Source organism: Nerophis lumbriciformis, linkage group LG05, assembly GCF_033978685.3.
Source record: "Nerophis lumbriciformis linkage group LG05, RoL_Nlum_v2.1, whole genome shotgun sequence".
NCBI lineage: Eukaryota > Metazoa > Chordata > Actinopteri > Syngnathiformes > Syngnathidae > Nerophis > Nerophis lumbriciformis.
Window position 1 is genome coordinate 52,280,738 of NC_084552.2, and position 18,902 is coordinate 52,299,639.

At 40.1% G+C, this 18,902-nt stretch overlaps 1 protein-coding gene and 1 long non-coding RNA gene across 3 annotated transcripts in view; one reads left to right on the top strand and one right to left on the bottom strand.

Moving 5' to 3' along the window:
• The first annotated feature begins 3,645 nt into the window (after window positions 1–3,645).
• The window catches only part of cd36 (CD36 molecule (CD36 blood group)), a 44,287-nt gene continuing 29,030 nt past the window's right edge, over window positions 3,646–18,902 (top strand). The window contains exons 1-4 of one of the 2 annotated variants that reach the window (XM_061959610.1): window positions 3,646–3,786; window positions 3,967–4,127; window positions 9,180–9,324; window positions 15,108–15,263. In XM_061959610.1, the coding sequence (XP_061815594.1) occupies window positions 3,661–3,786; window positions 3,967–4,127; window positions 9,180–9,324; window positions 15,108–15,263 (588 nt within the window). In that variant the 5' untranslated portion in view covers window positions 3,646–3,660. Of the gene's footprint in view, window positions 3,787–3,966; window positions 4,128–9,179; window positions 9,325–14,291; window positions 14,553–14,928; window positions 14,988–15,107; window positions 15,264–18,902 lie in introns of those variants that run through there. The other variant, XM_061959611.2, reaches the window with a different exon arrangement.
• Window positions 9,697–17,512, bottom strand: LOC140678804 (uncharacterized). The gene is made up of 3 exons (XR_012050417.1): window positions 17,381–17,512; window positions 15,790–15,855; window positions 9,697–9,923 (listed from the first exon to the last, which is right to left on the bottom strand). It is a non-coding gene; the product is annotated as an uncharacterized lncRNA (long non-coding RNA).

Genomic DNA, 18,902 nt, shown 5'->3' on the forward strand with positions numbered 1-18,902 from the left:
ATGGAAGTTCAAGTTACTGTCTCTTTAAGGAAACATGCCACTTGATTTTACTGTGAAAAAATCAGTAGATTTTTTGGTAGCTTATTCGCTAGAATTTTACCGTAAAAATAACAATGGTGTCGCTTTTCCATTTACAGCAATGCACTGCACTGTAAAAACAAATACCGTAATCATAGATTTTACAGTAAAATACCGGCAATACCATGAATTGATTTACGTGGACCCCAACTTAAACAACCGGAGGCCGCGGGGAAGACCCAGGACACGTTGGGAAGACTATGTCTCCCGGCTGGCCTGGGAACGCCTCGGGGTCCCACAGGAAGAGCTGGACAAAGTGGCTGGGGAGAGGGAAGTCTGGGCTTCCCTGCTTAGGCTGCTGCCCCCGCGACCCGACCTCGGATGAGCGGAAGAAGATGGATGGATGGATGGATGGGTTACCATTTAGTGGTCAATTGTACGGAATATGTACTGTACTGTGCAATCTACTAATAAAAGTTTCAGTCAATCAATCAATCAATCAGCGCAGTTGCCAAAATGTTATTTCAAACATATCAGTGGCGCCCTTTTTCAAGTCACAGTAATGCACTGTAAAAACAACTTTGGTTTTTACAGTAAAAAACTGGCAGCGATGTGGCCAGAATTTTAACGTGAAAATAAAAGTGGTACCATCCATCCATTTTCTACCGCTTATTCCCTTTGGGGTCGCGGGGGGCGCTGGAGCCTATCTCAGCTACAATCGGGCGGAAGGCGGGGTACACCCTGGACAAGTCGCCACCTCATCGCAGGGCCAATACAGATAGACAGACAACATTCAGACTCACATCCACACACTAAGGCCAATTTAGTGTTGCCAATCAACTTATCCCCAGGTGCATGTCTTTGGAGGTGGGAGGAAGCCGGAGTACCCGGAGGGAACCCACGCAGTCACGGGGAGAACATGCAAACTCCACAAAGAAAGATCCCGAGCCCGGGATTGAACCCAAGATTACTCAGGACCTTCGTATTGTGAGGCAGATGCACTAACCCCTCTGCCACCGTGAGGTACCGTTTTTCAATTTACAGTGAAGTACTGTAAAAACAACAACTGTAGATTTCACGGTAAAATACTGAGAGCTCAGGTGCCAGACGCCAGAATTTTACCGTAAAAATAACAATGGTGCCGTTTTTGCATTTACAGTAATGCACTGTAAAAACGACTGTGGATTTTACATTAATAACTGAAAGCATTTGAAAAATTCCATTCATCCATCTATCAATTAAATAAATATAAAAATATAAATATAAAAGTGGGCAGCATACATTTTACAGTAACATTTTGGCGACTGAGTTGCAAGTTTTTTTTTTGTTTTTTTTTACACTGTAATGAAAGGTCTTTCCGCACTGAAGTTATTTTTCCATGTAACTCTGCTGTTTCGGAGAACTTTCGAACAGTCTTGTAGGTAAAGATACAAAAAGTTAAAAAGTACATGCAGTAAAGCACTGACATAATGTCACAGCATGGTCCTGCTGAAAAAGGTTGAGTGAATTAACTTGTGAAGTGGCGCCCTCTGCTGGATTCATAGCTGCAGTTCTCTTTCTGTCCTGCAGATAGAGCCATCAAAGCACGTTCTATTTAAGTTTCCATGACATAAATAGCACATAAGGAAGTCTCTAATTACATAATTAAACATGCACAACAACAAAGCTCGACATTGGTACTTGTTTGGTTCCCATAGCAACCTACTGGACATTCATCTTTTAATGTAACATTGCCAAAAAAAGTGTAATATATCTCAGGTCTCTTATTATATAGTTTATTTTAAGCACGTGTTACATTAAATAATAGAACATGTCTGAAAAGGAGTAGAAAGAAGGAAGCAGATTGTTTTTATTATTAGCTTCTTGTTAAACATATGTGAACACTTTATATTATATTCAAATACTACAAAATTAGCATGATGGCATAGCTCTACTATTCAAATGTATTGAATTGTAACTTCTTGTAAAAAAAATCTTTATATAATTAAAAAAAAAATCATATTTAAATAGTTTAGTATGCTATAGGGCTGTGAATCTTTGGGTGTCCCACGATTCGATTCAATATCGATTCTTGGGGTCACAATTCGATTCAAATTTTTTTTTTTTTTTCAATTCAACACGATTCTCGATTCAAAAACGATTTTTTTCCCCGATTCAACGCGATTCTCTATTCGTTCAATACATAGGATTTCAGCAGGATCTACCCCAGTCTGCTGACATGCAAGCAGAGTAGTAGATTTTTGTAAAAAGCTTTTATAATTGTAAAGGACAATGTTTTATCAACTGATTGCAATAATGTAAATTTGTTTTAACTAATAAATGAACCAAAAATATGACTTGTTTTATCTTTGTGAAAATATTGGACACAGTGTGTTGTCAAGCTTATGAGATGCGATGCAAGTGTAAGCCACTGTGACACAATTGTTCTTTTAAAAAGTTTTTTTTAAAATAAATGTCTAATGATAATGTCAATGAGGGATTTTTAATCACTGCTATGTTGAAATTGTTACTAATATTGATACTGTTGTTGATATTAATTTTTGTTTCACTACTTTTGGATTGTTCTGTGTCGTGTTTGTGTCTCCTCTCAATTGCTCTGTTTATTGCTGTTTTGAGTGTTGCTGGGTCGAGTTTGGTTTTGGAATTGGATTGCATTGTTATGGTATTGCTGTGTATTGTTTTTGTTGGATTGATTAATACAAAATATTACAATTTTTTTTTTTAAATCGATTTTTGAAGAATGAGAATCGATACTGAATCGTACAACATGAGAATGGCGATTTGAATTCGAATCGATTTTTCCCCACACCCCTAGTAGTTTGTTCACTTTCTGTGTTAAATGTCAGCATTTCTAACAAGCAAAGAAGATAACAAAGAAAATGCAATAATTAGCGTTGTCAAATCATTAATTTGTTAACATGACATTTAAGATGTCATTTTAAATGGCAGTGCAACGTCGAAATAAACCATTCAACCATGTTTGGCCAATCCAAAATCGCATGATTATTCTGTGTTTCTACTTGAATAATGCGATTTCTTTTGTGTGAATAATTACATGAGTTAATGCGTTAAATTTGGCAGCCCTAGTAATAATACATAATTCACTAAATGAAATAACACCATACATACACAGAGTCTATCATGCATGCAGAAAGGTGATTGACACTGCCCCCAAGTGGCAACTGTAACGTCCTGCAAGACCGTCCAATTCTGTAAATGTGCTGCGTGCGTCTTCAAGCCACAATCCAGACACCAAAATATATATTTTTTTCTTAGCGATTACAGCAAAATAAAATGTGTCTTAAGGGAGTAAGGGGTAGCATTATGCTATTAGGCTAATAGGACAATAATGCTTCCATATAATATGCAATAGATAAGCACATTTAAATGGCAGTGCAAAGTGTTTGGAGGAAAGACGTTGGTGCAACTCCTCCATCAACCTTTCAACCGTTTATCGCTGATAAGGGCGCCTGAACGTTGACCCTTCAATGACAGGTGTAAGGTGCACACCTGCACCTGGCCCCGTGCACACTGCTGATGCTGCAGGCTCTGTCTGCGCTCGCTCTCTGCAGCTACACGCCCCGGTGACAACCAACCCGGAGACAGAGTCAGGCAGACGGAGGCAGGCACACACCCGCTGCCATGGAGTCCTGCTGTAACGCCAGGTGCGGGCTGATCGCCGGCGCCGTCATTGGGGCTGTGGTGGCCCTGTTGGGAGGCATCCTGATCCCGGTGGGGGACAACATCATCGAGAAGACCGTCAAGAAGGTACGGGGCTTTGGGGATCAAGGTGGCAAACCGGCGGCGGTTTAGTGATGCCATCTGGAGGACAAGTTGTCTTCAAGCATGTGCTCAAAAAGCAAATGTTGCCGCCATCTGCAGTTTCATGCATCAGCGGGGATGCTGGCAGCCTTGATTCATGTTAAAAATAGTCTCTGTGGCGTTTAGGAGGCTGTCATTGAGCCCGGAACGCCGGCGTTCGAAAACTGGGCGTCATCGCCGGCACCCTTGCAGAGGCAGTTCTGGTTCTTTGACGTGCAGAACCCCCAGGAGGTGGTGGAGCAGGGTGCCCGTCCAGCGCTGGTGGAGAAGGGACCTTACACCTACATGTAAGCTGTACATACTGTACAACACACCTTTAAGGGTCACCTTTAAGAAACAGTACTAGCATGGTGTTGTCAGGGTACATGGCAGAAGAATGCTGAGAAAAACAGTGTCTGATATCATTTATCCTGAATTCTTTCATTTATTGATTTCTAATGAAGGCCACAGTGTCAGATATAATTTATCCTGAAGTCATTCATTTAGTGGTTTCTAATGAAGGCCAAAGTGTCTTATATCATTTGTCCTAAATGTATTCATTTATTGAAGGCCTAGGTGTCTGATATTATTTATCCCAAATTCATTCATTTATTGATAACTACAGTAATTAAGGCCACAGTGTCAGGTATCACTTATCTGAATTCATTCATTTAGGGATTTCCAATGAAGGCCAAAGTGTCTTATATAATTTGTTGTAAATGTATTCATTTGTTGATATCTAATGAAGACCAAGGTGTCTGATATCATTTATCCCAAATTCATCCATTGATATCTAACGAAGGCCACAGTGTCTGATATCATTTACCTGAATTCATTCATTTAGGGGTTTCTATTGAAGGCCAAAGTGTCTGATATCATTTGTCGGAAATGTATTCATTCGTTGATATCTAATGAAGGCCAAGGTGTCTGATATCATTTATCCCAAAATCATCCATAGATATCTAATGAAGGCCTAGGTGTCTGATATCATTTATCCCCAATTCATTCATTGATTTCAAAGAAAAGCCACAGTGTCTGATATCATTATCCTGAATTTATTCATTTAGTGGTTTCTAATGAAGGCCAAAGTGTCTGATATCATTTGTCGGAAATGTATTCATTCGTTGATATCTAATGAAGGCCACAGTGTCTGATATCATTATCCTGATTTTATTCATTTAGTGATTTCTAATGAAGGCCAAAGTGTCTGATATCATTTATTCCAAATTCATTCATTTATTGATATCTAATGAAGGCCACAGCGTCAGATATTATTTATCTGAATTCATTTAGGGGTTTCTAATGAAGGCCAAAGTGTCTTATATCATTTGTTGTAAATGTATTCATTTATTGATATCTAATGAAGACCTAGGTGTCTGATATAATTTATCCCAAATTAATTCATTTATTGATAACTAATTAAGCCACAGTGTCAGATATTATTTATCTGAATTCATTAATTTATTGATATCTAATGAATGCCTAGGTGTCTGATATCATTTATCCCCAATTCATTCATTGATTTCAAAGAAAAGCCACAGTGTCTGATATCATTATCCTGAATTTATTCATTTAGTGGTTTCTAATGAAGGCCAAAGTGTCTGATATCATTTGTCGGAAATGTATTCATTCGTTGATATCTAATGAAGGCCAAGGTGTCTGATATCATTTATCCCAAAATCATCCATTGATATCTAATGAAGGCCACAGTGTCTGATATCATTATCCTGATTTTATTCATTTAGTGGTTTCTAATGAAGGCCAAAGTGTCTTATATCATTTGTCCTAAATGTATTCATTTATTGAAGGCCTAGGTGTCTGATATTATTTATCCCAAATTCATTCATTTATTGATAACTACAGTAATTAAGGCCACAGTGTCAGGTATCACTTATCTGAATTCATTCATTTAGGGATTTCCAATGAAGGCCAAAGTGTCTTATATAATTTGTTGTAAATGTATTCATTTGTTGATATCTAATGAAGACCAAGGTGTCTGATATCATTTATCCCAAATTCATCCATTGATATCTAACGAAGGCCACAGTGTCTGATATCATTATCCTGAATTCATTAATTTAGGGGTTTCTATTGAAGGCCAAAGTGTCTGATATCATTTGTCGGAAATGTATTCATTCGTTGATATTTAATGAAGGCCAAGGTGTCTGATATCATTTATCCCAAAATCATCCATAGATATCTAATGAAGGCCTAGGTGTCTGATATCATTTATCCCCAATTCATTCATTGATTTCAAAGAAAAGCCACAGTGTCTGATATCATTATCCTGAATTTATTCATTTAGTGGTTTCTAATGAAGGCCAAAGTGTCTGATATCATTTGTCGGAAATGTATTCATTCGTTGATATCTAATGAAGGCCACAGTGTCTGATATCATTATCCTGATTTTATTCATTTAGTGATTTCTAATGAAGGCCAAAGTGTCTGATATCATTTATTCCAAATTCATTCATTTATTGATATCTAATGAAGGCCACAGCGTCAGATATTATTTATCTGAATTCATTTAGGGGTTTCTAATGAAGGCCAAAGTGTCTTATATCATTTGTTGTAAATGTATTCATTTATTGATATCTAATGAAGACCTAGGTGTCTGATATAATTTATCCCAAATTAATTCATTTATTGATAACTAATTAAGCCACAGTGTCAGATATAATTGATCTGAATTCATTAATTTATTGATATCTAATGAAGGCCTAGGTGTCTGATATCATTTATCCCGAATTCATTCATTGATATCGAAAGAAGGCCACAGTGTCTGATATAATTATCCTGAATTTATTCATTTAGTGATTTCTAATGAAGGCCAAAGTGTCTGATATCATTTGTTGGAAATGTATTCATTCATTGATATCTAATGAAGGCCACAGTGTCTGATATAATTTATCCCGAATTCATCCATTGATATCTAATGAAGGCCACAGTGTCTGATATCATCATTCTGAATTTATTTATTTAGTGATTTCTAATGAATGCTAAAGTGTCTGATATAATTTGTTCTAAATGTATTCATTTATTGATATCTAATGAAGGCCAAGGTGTCTGATATATTTAATTCTGAATTCATTCATTTATTGATAACTAATTAAGGCCACATTTATTCTGAATTGATTCATTTAGTGATTTCTAATGAAGACCACAGTGTCTGATATAATTGATCCCAAATTCATTCATTTATTGATATCTAATGAAGGCCCCAGTGTCAGATATCATTTATCTGAATTCGTTCATTTAGTGGTTTCTAATGAAAGCCAAAGTGTCTTATATCATTTGTTGTAAATGTATTCATTTATTGATACCTAATGAAGGCCTAGGTGTCTGATATCATTTATCCCGAATTCATTCATTGATTTCAAAGGAAGGCCAAAGTGTCTGATATCATTTGTTGGAAATGTATTCATTCATTGATATCTAATGAAGGCCACAGTGTCTGATATAATTTATCCCGAATTCATCCATTGATATCTAATGAAGGCCACAGTGTCTGATATCATCATTCTGAATTTATTCATTTAGTGATTTCTAATGAATGCTAAAGTGTCTGATATAATTTGTCCTAAATTTATTCATTTATTGATATCTAATGAAGGCCAAGGTGTCTGATATATTTAATTCTGAATTCATTCATTTATTGATAACTAATTAAGGCCACATTTATTCTGAATTGATTCATTTAGTGATTTCTAATGAAGACCACAGTGTCTGATATAATTGATCCCAAATTCATTCATTTATTGATATCTAATGAAGGCCCCAGTGTCAGATATCATTTATCTGAATTCGTTCATTTAGTGGTTTCTAATGAAAGCCAAAGTGTCTTATATCATTTGTTGTAAATGTATTCATTTATTGATATCTAATGAAGGCCTAGGTGTCTGATATCATTTATCCCGAATTCATTCATTGATTTCAAAGGAAGGCCACAGTGTCTGATATGATTATCCTGAATTTATTCATTTAGTTGTTTCTAATGAAGGCCAAAGTGTCTGATATCATTTGTCAGAAATGTATTCATTCATTGATATCAAATGAAGGCCAAGGTGTCAGATATCATTTATCCCAAATTCATCCATTGATATCTAATGAAGGCCACAGTGTCTGATATCATTATCCTGATTTTATTCATTTAGTGATTTCTAATTAAGGCCAAAGTGTCTGATATCATTTGTCCTAAATTTATTAATTCATTGATATATAATGAAGGCCAAGTTTTCTGATATCATGTATTCCAAATTCATTCATTTATTGATAACTAATTAAGGCCACATTGCCGGATATCATTTATCCTGAATGTATTAATTTAGTGATTTCTAATGAAGACCACAGTGTCTATTATCATTTATCCCAAATTCATTCATTTATTGATATCTAATGAAGGCCACAGCATCAGATATTATTTATCTGAATTCATTCATTTAGGGGTTTCTAATGAAGGCCAAAGTGTCTTATATCATTTGTTGTAAATATATTCATTTATTGATATCTAATGAAGGCCTAGGTGTCTGATATCATTTATCCCGAATTCATTCATTGATATCTAAGGAAGGCCACAGTGTCAGATATAATTATCCCGAATTTATTGATTTCTAATGAAGGCCAAAGTGTCTGATATCATTTGTCAGAAATGTATTCATTCATTGATATCTAATGAAGGCCAAGGTGTCTGATATCCATCCATCCATCCATTTTCTACCGCTTATTCCCTTTTGGGGTCGCGGGGGGGTGCTGGAGCCTATCTCAGCTACAATCGGGCGGAAGGCGGGGTACACCCTGGACAAGTCAACTCATTGGTGTTCATTTTCAATCCATCAAGATGAAAAAATAATATCAAAATCAAATGACAGGATGTTAATTATGTAGTTTGCTCATTTTCCTCAACTGGTGCACTTGAATTGAATTGAAGTATTTATTTCAACCCTGCACAGTACAACAACACATTTTTTTGTTTTTACATCTTGGCAGAGACATTTGTGCAAGGCTCGAAAAGGGGTTGGATGAAGCAGGTGCTTAAACTTAACTGATGCACTAACATCATGTGGTTGATTTTTTTTTTTTTACATATGTAGCATCATCTACAAAGAATTGCTATTGCGACATCTAGTGGACACATTAAGGACAGCAGTTTCTTTCATTCAAAAATTTCGGCTCATTTTTGTACTTGGCAAACTTATCCCGCTGGCCGGATAAAACCTTTTCGCAGGCCTGATCCGGCCGTACGTTTGACACCCCTGGTCTACTGTAAAATGGTAACATGTGGGAGTGAGCAAAGTATTGCACATTTTTTTCGCAATTATTTATTTATCGCAATTAAATAAAATGTTCTTTCCTTCCTACAGGATAGGATATTTACCCAAAGCCAACATCACGTTCAACCCCAATCACACCGTCTCCTACAAGCTGCCTCAGGAGGCCATGTTTGCTCCTGCGTTGTCCGTGGGATCGGAGGACGACAACATCACCTCGCTCAACTTGGCTGTGGCTGTAAGTGAGTGTCAGCCTGGCTGTGTGCTGATCAACCAGCAGCCAGCAATTAGCCTGATCCCTCAGCTCCCACAACACACTCCTGCCTATTGCTTCTGCCTTAAGAGCAGTGATTCTCAAACTGTGGCACGCGGGCTCCATCTAGTGCTACGCCATATAATTGCTTGATTAAATATTCAAACCCAGTGTTACTATTCAAACTGTGTGCAATGTTACAGTGACCAAAAATATTAATATAAATACATTTGTTACGTGTACAGAAGGAGGAGACGGCACAGACAGGGAGGGACGTCGTTTAAACTCTTATTTATATACATACAATATATATACATATATATGAATAACAAATAGTAATATTAATAACCAAGGGAATGGTGTGTGACTATGTGTGGGAATTAATGGCTGAGTGTTACCGTGAGTGTTGAGCGAGAGAGGCGGAAGTCCAATAGGGGCAGAGCAGGCTCGTAGATCCGTGAGCAGGCAGGAAGTCGGGGGCGATAGCGAGCCGTCGAAGGTCCGTGTCCAGGCGGGAGGTCGAAATCCCAGAGGCAGCCAGGGAAGACGAGACACACAGCTCGTAACGTGGGAACGAAGGCAGGCTGCAGGGAGGACGACAAGGAAGGACACGAGACAATTCAACACGACGGTGGAGAAACACAGCGAGAGAATGTATAGAGCTTGTTTAGTCGGCTTACTGTACTGGAACAGATGACTATGTTCTGGCCCGGGATAGCAGGTTGTGCAGGGTTATGAAGACAGGTCCTCTGATCAGCCACAGGTGCGCTGATTGCTGGTGATTGATTGATTGCAGCCGCTTGCCGCTGCCGGACTGACACGCGCCTGGCGCGCTCCTGGAATTGCGCTCAGCGCAGCACACACATGAATTACCAGGTTCTTTCAAATAGTAACATTGAATTAGTAATCCTACTCTTGATTTGAATCATATTCAATAATTATATCTAACCTACTTACAGTTTACAACCTTGTCAAATGATATGAAAGCATGTGTTAATCACAAAGATTATTTATTTAACACATACACATTGGCCCTGTGATGAGGTGGCCTTCCGCCCGATTGTAGCTGAGATAGGCTCCAGCGCCCCCCCGCGACCCCGACGGGATTAAGCGGTAGAAAATGGATGGATGGACATACACATTGATTAGAAATATAACAATTAACTTAATTACTGCATAAGAAGGGAATCAAAAATAACTGAGAAAATACATTCGCATAAAATGACGTTATGCTAAAATAAATAAACTGAATTAAAATCAATATTTTTGTTAAAGTAACTGTCGGTAAAATTAAAGTGCAAATGAAAATACAGATTCACCACTTTAGTTATAATTTCTGCGCTTATGAAACTTCTTTATGACTTTAGCTCCAGACTTCTTCTTTTTGTTTGATTTTGTCATTACTGCCACAATTGGTGGAAAAGTGTATTACAACTGAGTGCCCATATGGACCACAGCTGAGAAACAGATATTTTTTTGGCGGCCCAACAATGGGTCCCAGCCATGTTGTCAAGAAACACCTGTATAGACTATAGAGGATCTTTGACTTGCAAGTGCTCCTGTCATATAAAGGATATTTGCCTTTCATATTTGCCGAGCAGTCCATTCCTAAAAACAGCAGAGTGCATTCATCGTATAGAGGATTTTTGACTTGCATTTTTTGCCCGGCATAGGTTTTTAAAAACAGCAGAGCACTCCTTTTACATAGAGAGGATCTTTGACTTACAAGCTCTCCTGTCACATAGAGGATTTTTGACTCGCATTTTTGGCCTGGCAGTAAGTTTTTGAAAACAGCAGAGTGCTTTTGTCGTATGGAGGATCTTCGACTTGCGTTTTGGCCTGGCAGTAGATTTTTGAAAACAGCAAATGAGAAAATCTTTGACTTGCGTTTTTGGCCCAACTTGGTTTTTGAAAACAGCAGAGCGCTCCTGTCGTAAAGAGGATCTTTAACTTGCAAGTGCTCTTGTCAATGAGAAAATCTTTGACTTGCGTTTTTGGCCCGACTAGGTTTTTGAAAACAGCAGAGCGCTCCTGTCATAAAGAGGACCTTTGACTTGCAAGTGCTCTTGTCAATGAGAAAATCTTTGACTTGCGTTTTTGGCCCGACTAGGTTTTTGAAAACAGCAGAGCGCCCATGTCATAAAGAGGATCTTTGACTTGCAAGTGCTCTTGTCAATTAAAAAATCTTTGACTTGCGTTTTTGGCCTGGGAGTATGCTTTTGAAAACAGCAGAGCGCTCCTGTCATAAAGAGGATCTTTGACTTGCAAGTGCTCTTGTCAATGAGAAAAACTTTGACTTGCGTTTTTTTGGCCCGACTAGGTTTTTGAAAACAGCAGAGCGCTCCTGTCATAAAGAGGATCTTTAACTTGCAAGTGCTCTTGTCAATGAGAAAATCTTTGACTTGCGTTTTTTTGGCCCGACTAGGTTTTTGAAAACAGCAGAGCGCTCCTGTCATAAAGAGGATCTTTAACTTGCAAGTGCTCTTGTCAATGAGAAAATCTTTGACTTGCATTTTTGGCCCGACTAGGTTTTTGAAAACAGCAGAGCGCCCTTGTCATAAAGAGGATCTTTGACTTGCAAGTGATCTTGTCAATTAAAAAATCTTTGACTTGTGTTTTTGGCCTGGGGGTAGGTTTTTCAAAAAAACAGAGTGCTCCTGTCATAAAGAGGATCTTTGACTTGCAAGTGCTCTTGTCAATGAGAAAATCTTTGACTTGCGTTTTTGGCCCGACTAGGTTTTTGAAAACAGCAGAGAGCTCCTGTCATAAAGAGGATCTTTGTCTTGCAAGTGATCTTGTCAATTAAAAAATCTTTGCCTTGCGTTTTTTTGGCCCGACTAGGTTTTTGAAAACAGCAGAGCGCTCCTGTCATAAAGAGGATCTTTGACTTGCAAGTGCTCTTGTCAATGAGAAAATCTTTGACTTGCGTTTTTTTGGCCCGACTAGGTTTTTGAAAACAGCAGAGCGCTCCTGTCATAAAGAGGATCTTTAACTTGCAAGTGCTCTTGTCAATTAAAAAATCTTTGACTTGCGTTTTTTTGGCCCGACTAGGTTTTTGAAAACAGCAGAGAGCTCCTGTCATAAAGAGGATCTTTGACTTGCAAGTGCTCTTGTCAATGAGAAAATCTTTGACTTGCGTTTTTGGCCCGACTAGGCTTTTGAAAACAGCAGAGCGCTCCTGTCATAAAGAGGATCTTTGACTTACAAGTGCTCTTGTCAATGAGAAAATCTTTGACTTATGTTTTTTTGGCCCGACTAGGTTTTTGAAAACAGCAGAGCGCTCTGTCATGAAGAGGATCTTTGACTTGCAAGTGCTCTTGTCAATGAAAAAATCTTTGACCTGCGTTTTTGGCCCGACTAGGTTTTTGAAAACAGCAGAGCGTTCCTGTCATAAAGAGGATCTTTGACTTGCAAGTGCTCTTGTCAATGAGAAAATCTTTGACTTGCGTTTTTGGCCTGGGAGTATGCTTTTGAAAACAGCAGAGCGCCCTTGTCATAAAGAGGATCTTTGACTTGCAAGTGCTCTTGTCAATGAGAAAATCTTTGACTTGCATTTTTGGCCCGACTAGGCTTTTGAAAACAGCAGAGCGCTCCTGTCATAAAGAGGATCTTTGACTTGCAAGTGGTCTTGTCAATGAGAAAATCTTTGACTTGCGTTTTTGGCTTGACTAGGTTTTTGAAAACAGCAGAGCGCCCATGTCATAAAGAGGATCTTTGACTTGCAAGTGCTCTTGTCAATTAAAAAATCTTTGACTTGCGTTTTTGGCCTGGGAGTATGCTTTTGAAAACAGCAGAGCGCTCCTGTCATAAAGAGGATCTTTGACTTGCAAGTGCTCTTGTCAATGAGAAAATCTTTGACTTGCGTTTTTGGCCCGACTAGGTTTTTGAAAACAGCAAAGCGCCCTTGTCATAAAGAGGATCTTTGACTTGCAAGTGCTCTTGTCAATGAGAAAATCTTTGACTTGCGGTTTTTTGGCCCGACTAGGTTTTTGAAAACAGCAGAGCGCTCCTGTCATAAAGAGGATCTTTGACTTACAAGTGCTCTTGTCAATGAGAAAATCTTTGACTTGCGTTTTTTTGGCCCGACTAGGTTTTTGAAAACAGCAGAGCGCTCCTGTCATAAAGAGGATCTTTGACTTACAAGTGCTCTTGTCAATGAGAAAATCTTTGACTTACGTTTTATTGGCCCGACTAGGTTTTTGAAAACAGCAGAGCGCTCCTGTCATAAAGAGGATCTTTGACTTACAAGTGCTCTTGTCAATGAGAAAATCTTTGACTTGCGTTTTTTTGGCCCGACTAGGTTTTTGAAAACAGCAGAGTGCTCCTGTCATAAAGAGGATCTTTGACTTACAAGTGCTCTTGTCAATGAGAAAATCTTTGACTTACGTTTTTTTGGCCCGACTAGGTTTTTGAAAACAGCAGAGCGCTCTGTCATGAAGAGGATCTTTGACTTGCAAGTGCTCTTGTCAATGAAAAAATCTTTGACTTGCGTTTTTGGCCCGACTAGGTTTTTGAAAACAGCAGAGCGTTCCTGTCATAAAGAGGATCTTTGACTTGCAAGTGCTCTTGACAATGAGAAAATCTTTGACTTTCGTTTTTTTGGCCCGACTAGGTTTTTGAAAACAGCAGAGCGCCCTTGTCATAAAGAGGATCTTTGACTTGCAAGTGGTCTTGTCAATTAAAAAAATCTTTGACTTGCGTTTTTGGCCTGGTGGTATGTTTTTGAAAACAGCAGAGCGCTCCTGTCATAAAGAGGATCTTTTACTTGCAAGTGCTCTTGTCAATGAGAAAATCTTTGACTTGCGTTTTTGGCCCGACTAGGTTTTTGAAAACAGCAGAGCGCCCATGTCATAAAGAGGATCTTTGACTTGCAAGTGCTCTTGTCAATTAAAAAATCTTTGACTTGCGTTTTTGGCCTGGGAGTATGCTTTTGAAAACAGCAGAGCGCTCCTGTCATAAAGAGGATCTTTGACTTGCAAGTGCTCTTGTCAATGAGAAAATCTTTGACTTGCGTTTTTGGCCCGACTGTAAGTTTTTGAAAACAGCACAGCACTCCTTTCAAAAAAACAATCTCTGATTTGCATTTGAAAAATGGCCATGTAGTATGTTTTGGAAAACAGCAGAGCGCTCCTGTCATATATTTAGGATCTTTGACTTCCGTTTTCAGTCCGGCGGTATGTTTTTGGTAACAGCAGAGCGCTCCTGTCATTTAGGTAATATTTGACTTGTGTTTTCGGTTTGGCTGTAGGTTTTTGAAAAATTGGCCAGGCCTTAAAAAAAAAAAATTATGACTATGTTTATGACGACATTATTATTTTAGTGAGTTAAATATATGAAGTTTGAATGGACATTATATACAAAATAAAAAAAGTATTTCTAAAAACGTGGCCACAGGAGGAATTGAGCGGAATAGTGCTGCTGCAGAGCTATTCCTGCTAATCAATGATTCTTCAAGGGGTTTGTTGTGGTTAAAAATGTTTTAAACGCTGGACTATTTTTGTTTGTTTTACCACTGAGTGGCACAGTGCTGTGTTGGCGTTCACACGGTCAGCAATCATTTCAGTTTTTTTTTTTTTTTCCACCCTTCAGCGAAGATAAGAGCAATCGTCACCAAGCCTGATGCTATCAAGCTAATCAAGTTGGAAATGGTTATACAATTTGATAAACTGCCGTCTCTATCACCTTTATCTCATTCCATTCCTCCTCAATCAGCAGAAATGTGACTTTGTTGTTTATGTCTTTTTTTTTTTTTTTTTTTTTTAAATCAGGGGGCTTACAAGCTGGTTCCCAAACTGCTGCACCCCATACTGGAGACCTTGATGAAGTCCACTAAGTCCTCCTTGTTCCAGCGCCGCACCGTCAAAGAGCTGCTGTGGGGGTACCGAGACCCCCTTTTTAATGGAGTGGTGGGCCTGTTTACCACTGTAAGACGACGCACCACCACAACACACACACCTCTTACTAGTTATTAGGTGTTACAGTAGGGATCAGATGCTGCAGGCGCTGTCAAATGTCAATTAATGAATGACAGGGAAGTTCATCACACACATATTCCTAGCCCTTTCCTGCTCCGTCACTGATAAGGAAATACAGTCCACCCGTGTTTATTTAATTTAGGCTTGAGGATTATTACTAATAAATTAAACATTTTTACATAGCTAGAGGCTAGCATAAAAAACTGTTTTTAATACGTTTTTATTTTTATTTAATTTTTTAAAGCCTTCTAAACATAAATTGATTGATTGAAACTTTTATTAGTAGATTAGACAGTACAGTACATATTCCGTACAATTGACCACTCAATGGTAACACCCGAATAAGTTTTTCAACTTGTTTAAGTCGGGGTCCACGTTGATCAATTCATGGTAGTTAATCAATAACAGCCTTTTACACTTATTTCACTCAATAGAGTAGCCTTGAGCGTGTTTTACTGTAGAGTACAGTACTTACCGGTAGCCCGGAGGATTCTCCAAGTGTCATTGATATGGAAGTCACCCGGCCACTACAAAACGGCCTCTACATGAAAATACATCCAATTTAGAACTGAGCTTCCATGTGCTAAAACCATGGGCGTAAATTGCTCTGCCCAAAGTTGTTAAAGGGGAACATTATCACAATTTCAGAAGGGTTAAAACCATTAAAAATCAGTTCCCAGTGGCTTATTTTATTATTTATTTATTTATTTAAGTTTTTTTCAAAATTTTACCCATCCCTAAAAAAAGCTTCAAAGTGCCTGATTTTAACCATCGTTATATACACCCGTCCATTTTCCTGTGACGTCACACAGTGATGCCAATACAAACAAACATGGCGGATAGAACAGCAAATTATAGCGACATTAGCTCGGATTCAGACTCGGATTTCAGCGGCTTAAGCGATTCAACAGATTACGAATGTATTGAAACGGATGGTTGTAGTGTGGAGGCAGGTAGCGAAAACGAAATTGAAGAAGAAACTGAAGCTATTGAGCCATATCGGTTTGAACCGTATGCAAGCGAACCCGACGAAAACGACACGACAGCCAGCGACACGGGAGAAAGCGAGGACGAATTCGGCGATCGCCTTCTAACCAACGATTGGTATGTGTTTGTTTGGCATTAAAGGAAACTAACAACTATGAACTAAGTTTACAGCATATGAAATACATTTGGCAACAACATGCACTTTGAGAGTGCAGACAGCCCATTTCAGGCGGGCTAAGAACATATATTTTTCCACGATTTCAGCACTCAGGTTAACCATACCTAAATAGACACAAAATACTGCATTACAAAAGACTACCCGAATGTACTCGAATGATTGAAAAAAATAAATGTTTTTAAGCTAAATTATTGGTAAACACAGTTTATGTATGATAATTTACGTAAAACCGCGAGTAATGAATAAAGTTTTCATCAATTAATATATTCTGTAGACATACCCTCATCCGCTCTCTTTTCCTGAAAGCTGATCTGTCCAGTTTTGGAGTTGATGTCAGCAGGCCAGGGAAGCTAGGGTCTTTATCGTTGGAAATGCATCTGCTTTGAGTGTCGCAGGGTATCCACACATTCTTGCCATCTCTGTCGTAGCATAGCTTTCGTCGGTAAAGTGTGCGGAACAAACGACTGACCATTTCGTCGGCTTTCCCCACAGCCTCGTATTTTGAACAAATTTCATCCAATTTCTTGCCACTTTCGCATCTTTGGGCCACTGGTGCAACTTGAATCCGTCCCTGTTCGGGTTGTTACACCCTCCGACAACACACCGACGAAAGTGAGAAAATATCGGATTGCTTCCCGATGTGACGTCATCGCTCCGAGAGCGAATAATAGAAAGGCGCTTAATTCGCCAAAATTCACCCATTTAGAGTTCGGAAATCGGTTAAAAAAATATGTGGTCTTTTTTCTGCAACATCAAGGTATATATTGACGCTTACATAGGTCTGGTGATAATGTTCCCATTTAAACTTGACAGCTACAACCATTCGCCGTGTTGTTAGCATTGTGTGTTATTAGCCTTGCTTCGGCGTCGCCATTTCACATCGCTCAGGCCAAAGGCTCACCAACGTCGTGGAGCTGATGATGTCCGACATGAAGCGCATCAACAGGGTTCCTCTCTGCCTAGCATTGCCCAGACAGCCAATGATAGCTGTCTTGTTAGCATTAAGTGGAGCGCCGCTACTGGTACGTCTCGCTCCTCGTCTTTTGACGTCACTCACAACGTGAAAGGCCAATGTAGCATACTTGCCAACCCTCCCGAATTTTCCGGGAGACTCCCGAAATTCAGCGCCTCTCCCGAAAAACACCCGGGATAAATATTCTCCTGTAAATCTCCCACTTTTCAGCCGGAGCTGGAGGGGGCGTGACCTGAGTGAGGACAGCCTTTTTTCACGTCCACTTTCCCACGATATAAACAGCGTGCCTGCCCAATCACGTTATTCCATACGAGGCGTCCGACATACCGCCGATGAGCATGGTGCAGATGGAGAAGATCTTCTCGGCATCCGTGTTGGCGCACACGTTGCCAAAGCCGACGCTGGTCAGGCTGCTGAGGGTGAAGTAGAGGGCGGCCATGTACGAGCTGCGCACCGACGGGCCGCCGACCGTGTTGTTGACGTAGGGCATCTCCACGCGTTTGTCCAGCTCATGGAGCCATCCCTGGGGAAAAGACGGGAGGACAACAGGGGGACAAGAACTAAATCATCCAGACTAGAGATAAATTGTATTATAAAGTTTATCTTACCTAAAAATAAATATATTTATTAATTTAAAAAAAAAACTCCTCTCTGAGCTGCCACCTTAACGTGGTAGAGGAGTTTGCGTGTCCCAATGATCCTAGGAGCTATGTTGTCCGGGGGCTTCCATGCCCCCTGATAGGGTCTCCCAAGACAAACAGGTCCTAGGTGAGGGATCAGACAAAGAGCAGCTCGAAGACTTCTATGGAAATGCAAGAACCGAGACTCAGATTTCCCTCGCCCGGACGCGGGTCACCGGGGCCCCCCTCCGGAGCCAGGCCCGGAGTTGGGGCACGATGGCGAGCGCCTGGTGGCCGGGCCTGTCCCCATGGGGCCCGGCCGGGCACAGCCCGAAGAGGCAACGTGGGTCCCCCCTCCAATGGGCTCACCACCCATAGCAGGGGCCATAGAGGTCGGGTGCAATGTGAGCTGGGCGGTAGCCGAAGGCAGGGCACTTGGCGGTCCGATCCTCGGCTACAGAAGCTAGCTCTTGGGACGTGGAACGTCACCTCGCTGGGGGGGAAGGAGCCTGAGCTAGTGCGCGAGGTAGAGAAGTTCCGGTTGGATATAGTCGGACTCACCTCGACGCACAGCAAGGGCTCTGGAACCAGTTCTCTCGAGAGGGGCTGGACTCTCTTCCACTCTGGCGTTGCCAGCAGTGAGAGGCGACGGGCTGGGGTGGCAATTCTTGTTGCCCCCCGGCTCAGAGCCTGCATGTTGGAGTTCAACCCGGTGGACGAGAGGGTAGCTTCCCTCCGCCTTCGGGTGGGGGGACGGGTCCTGACTGTTGTTTGCGCTTACGCGCCAAACAGCAGCTCAGAGTACCCACCCTTTTTGGATTCACTCGAGG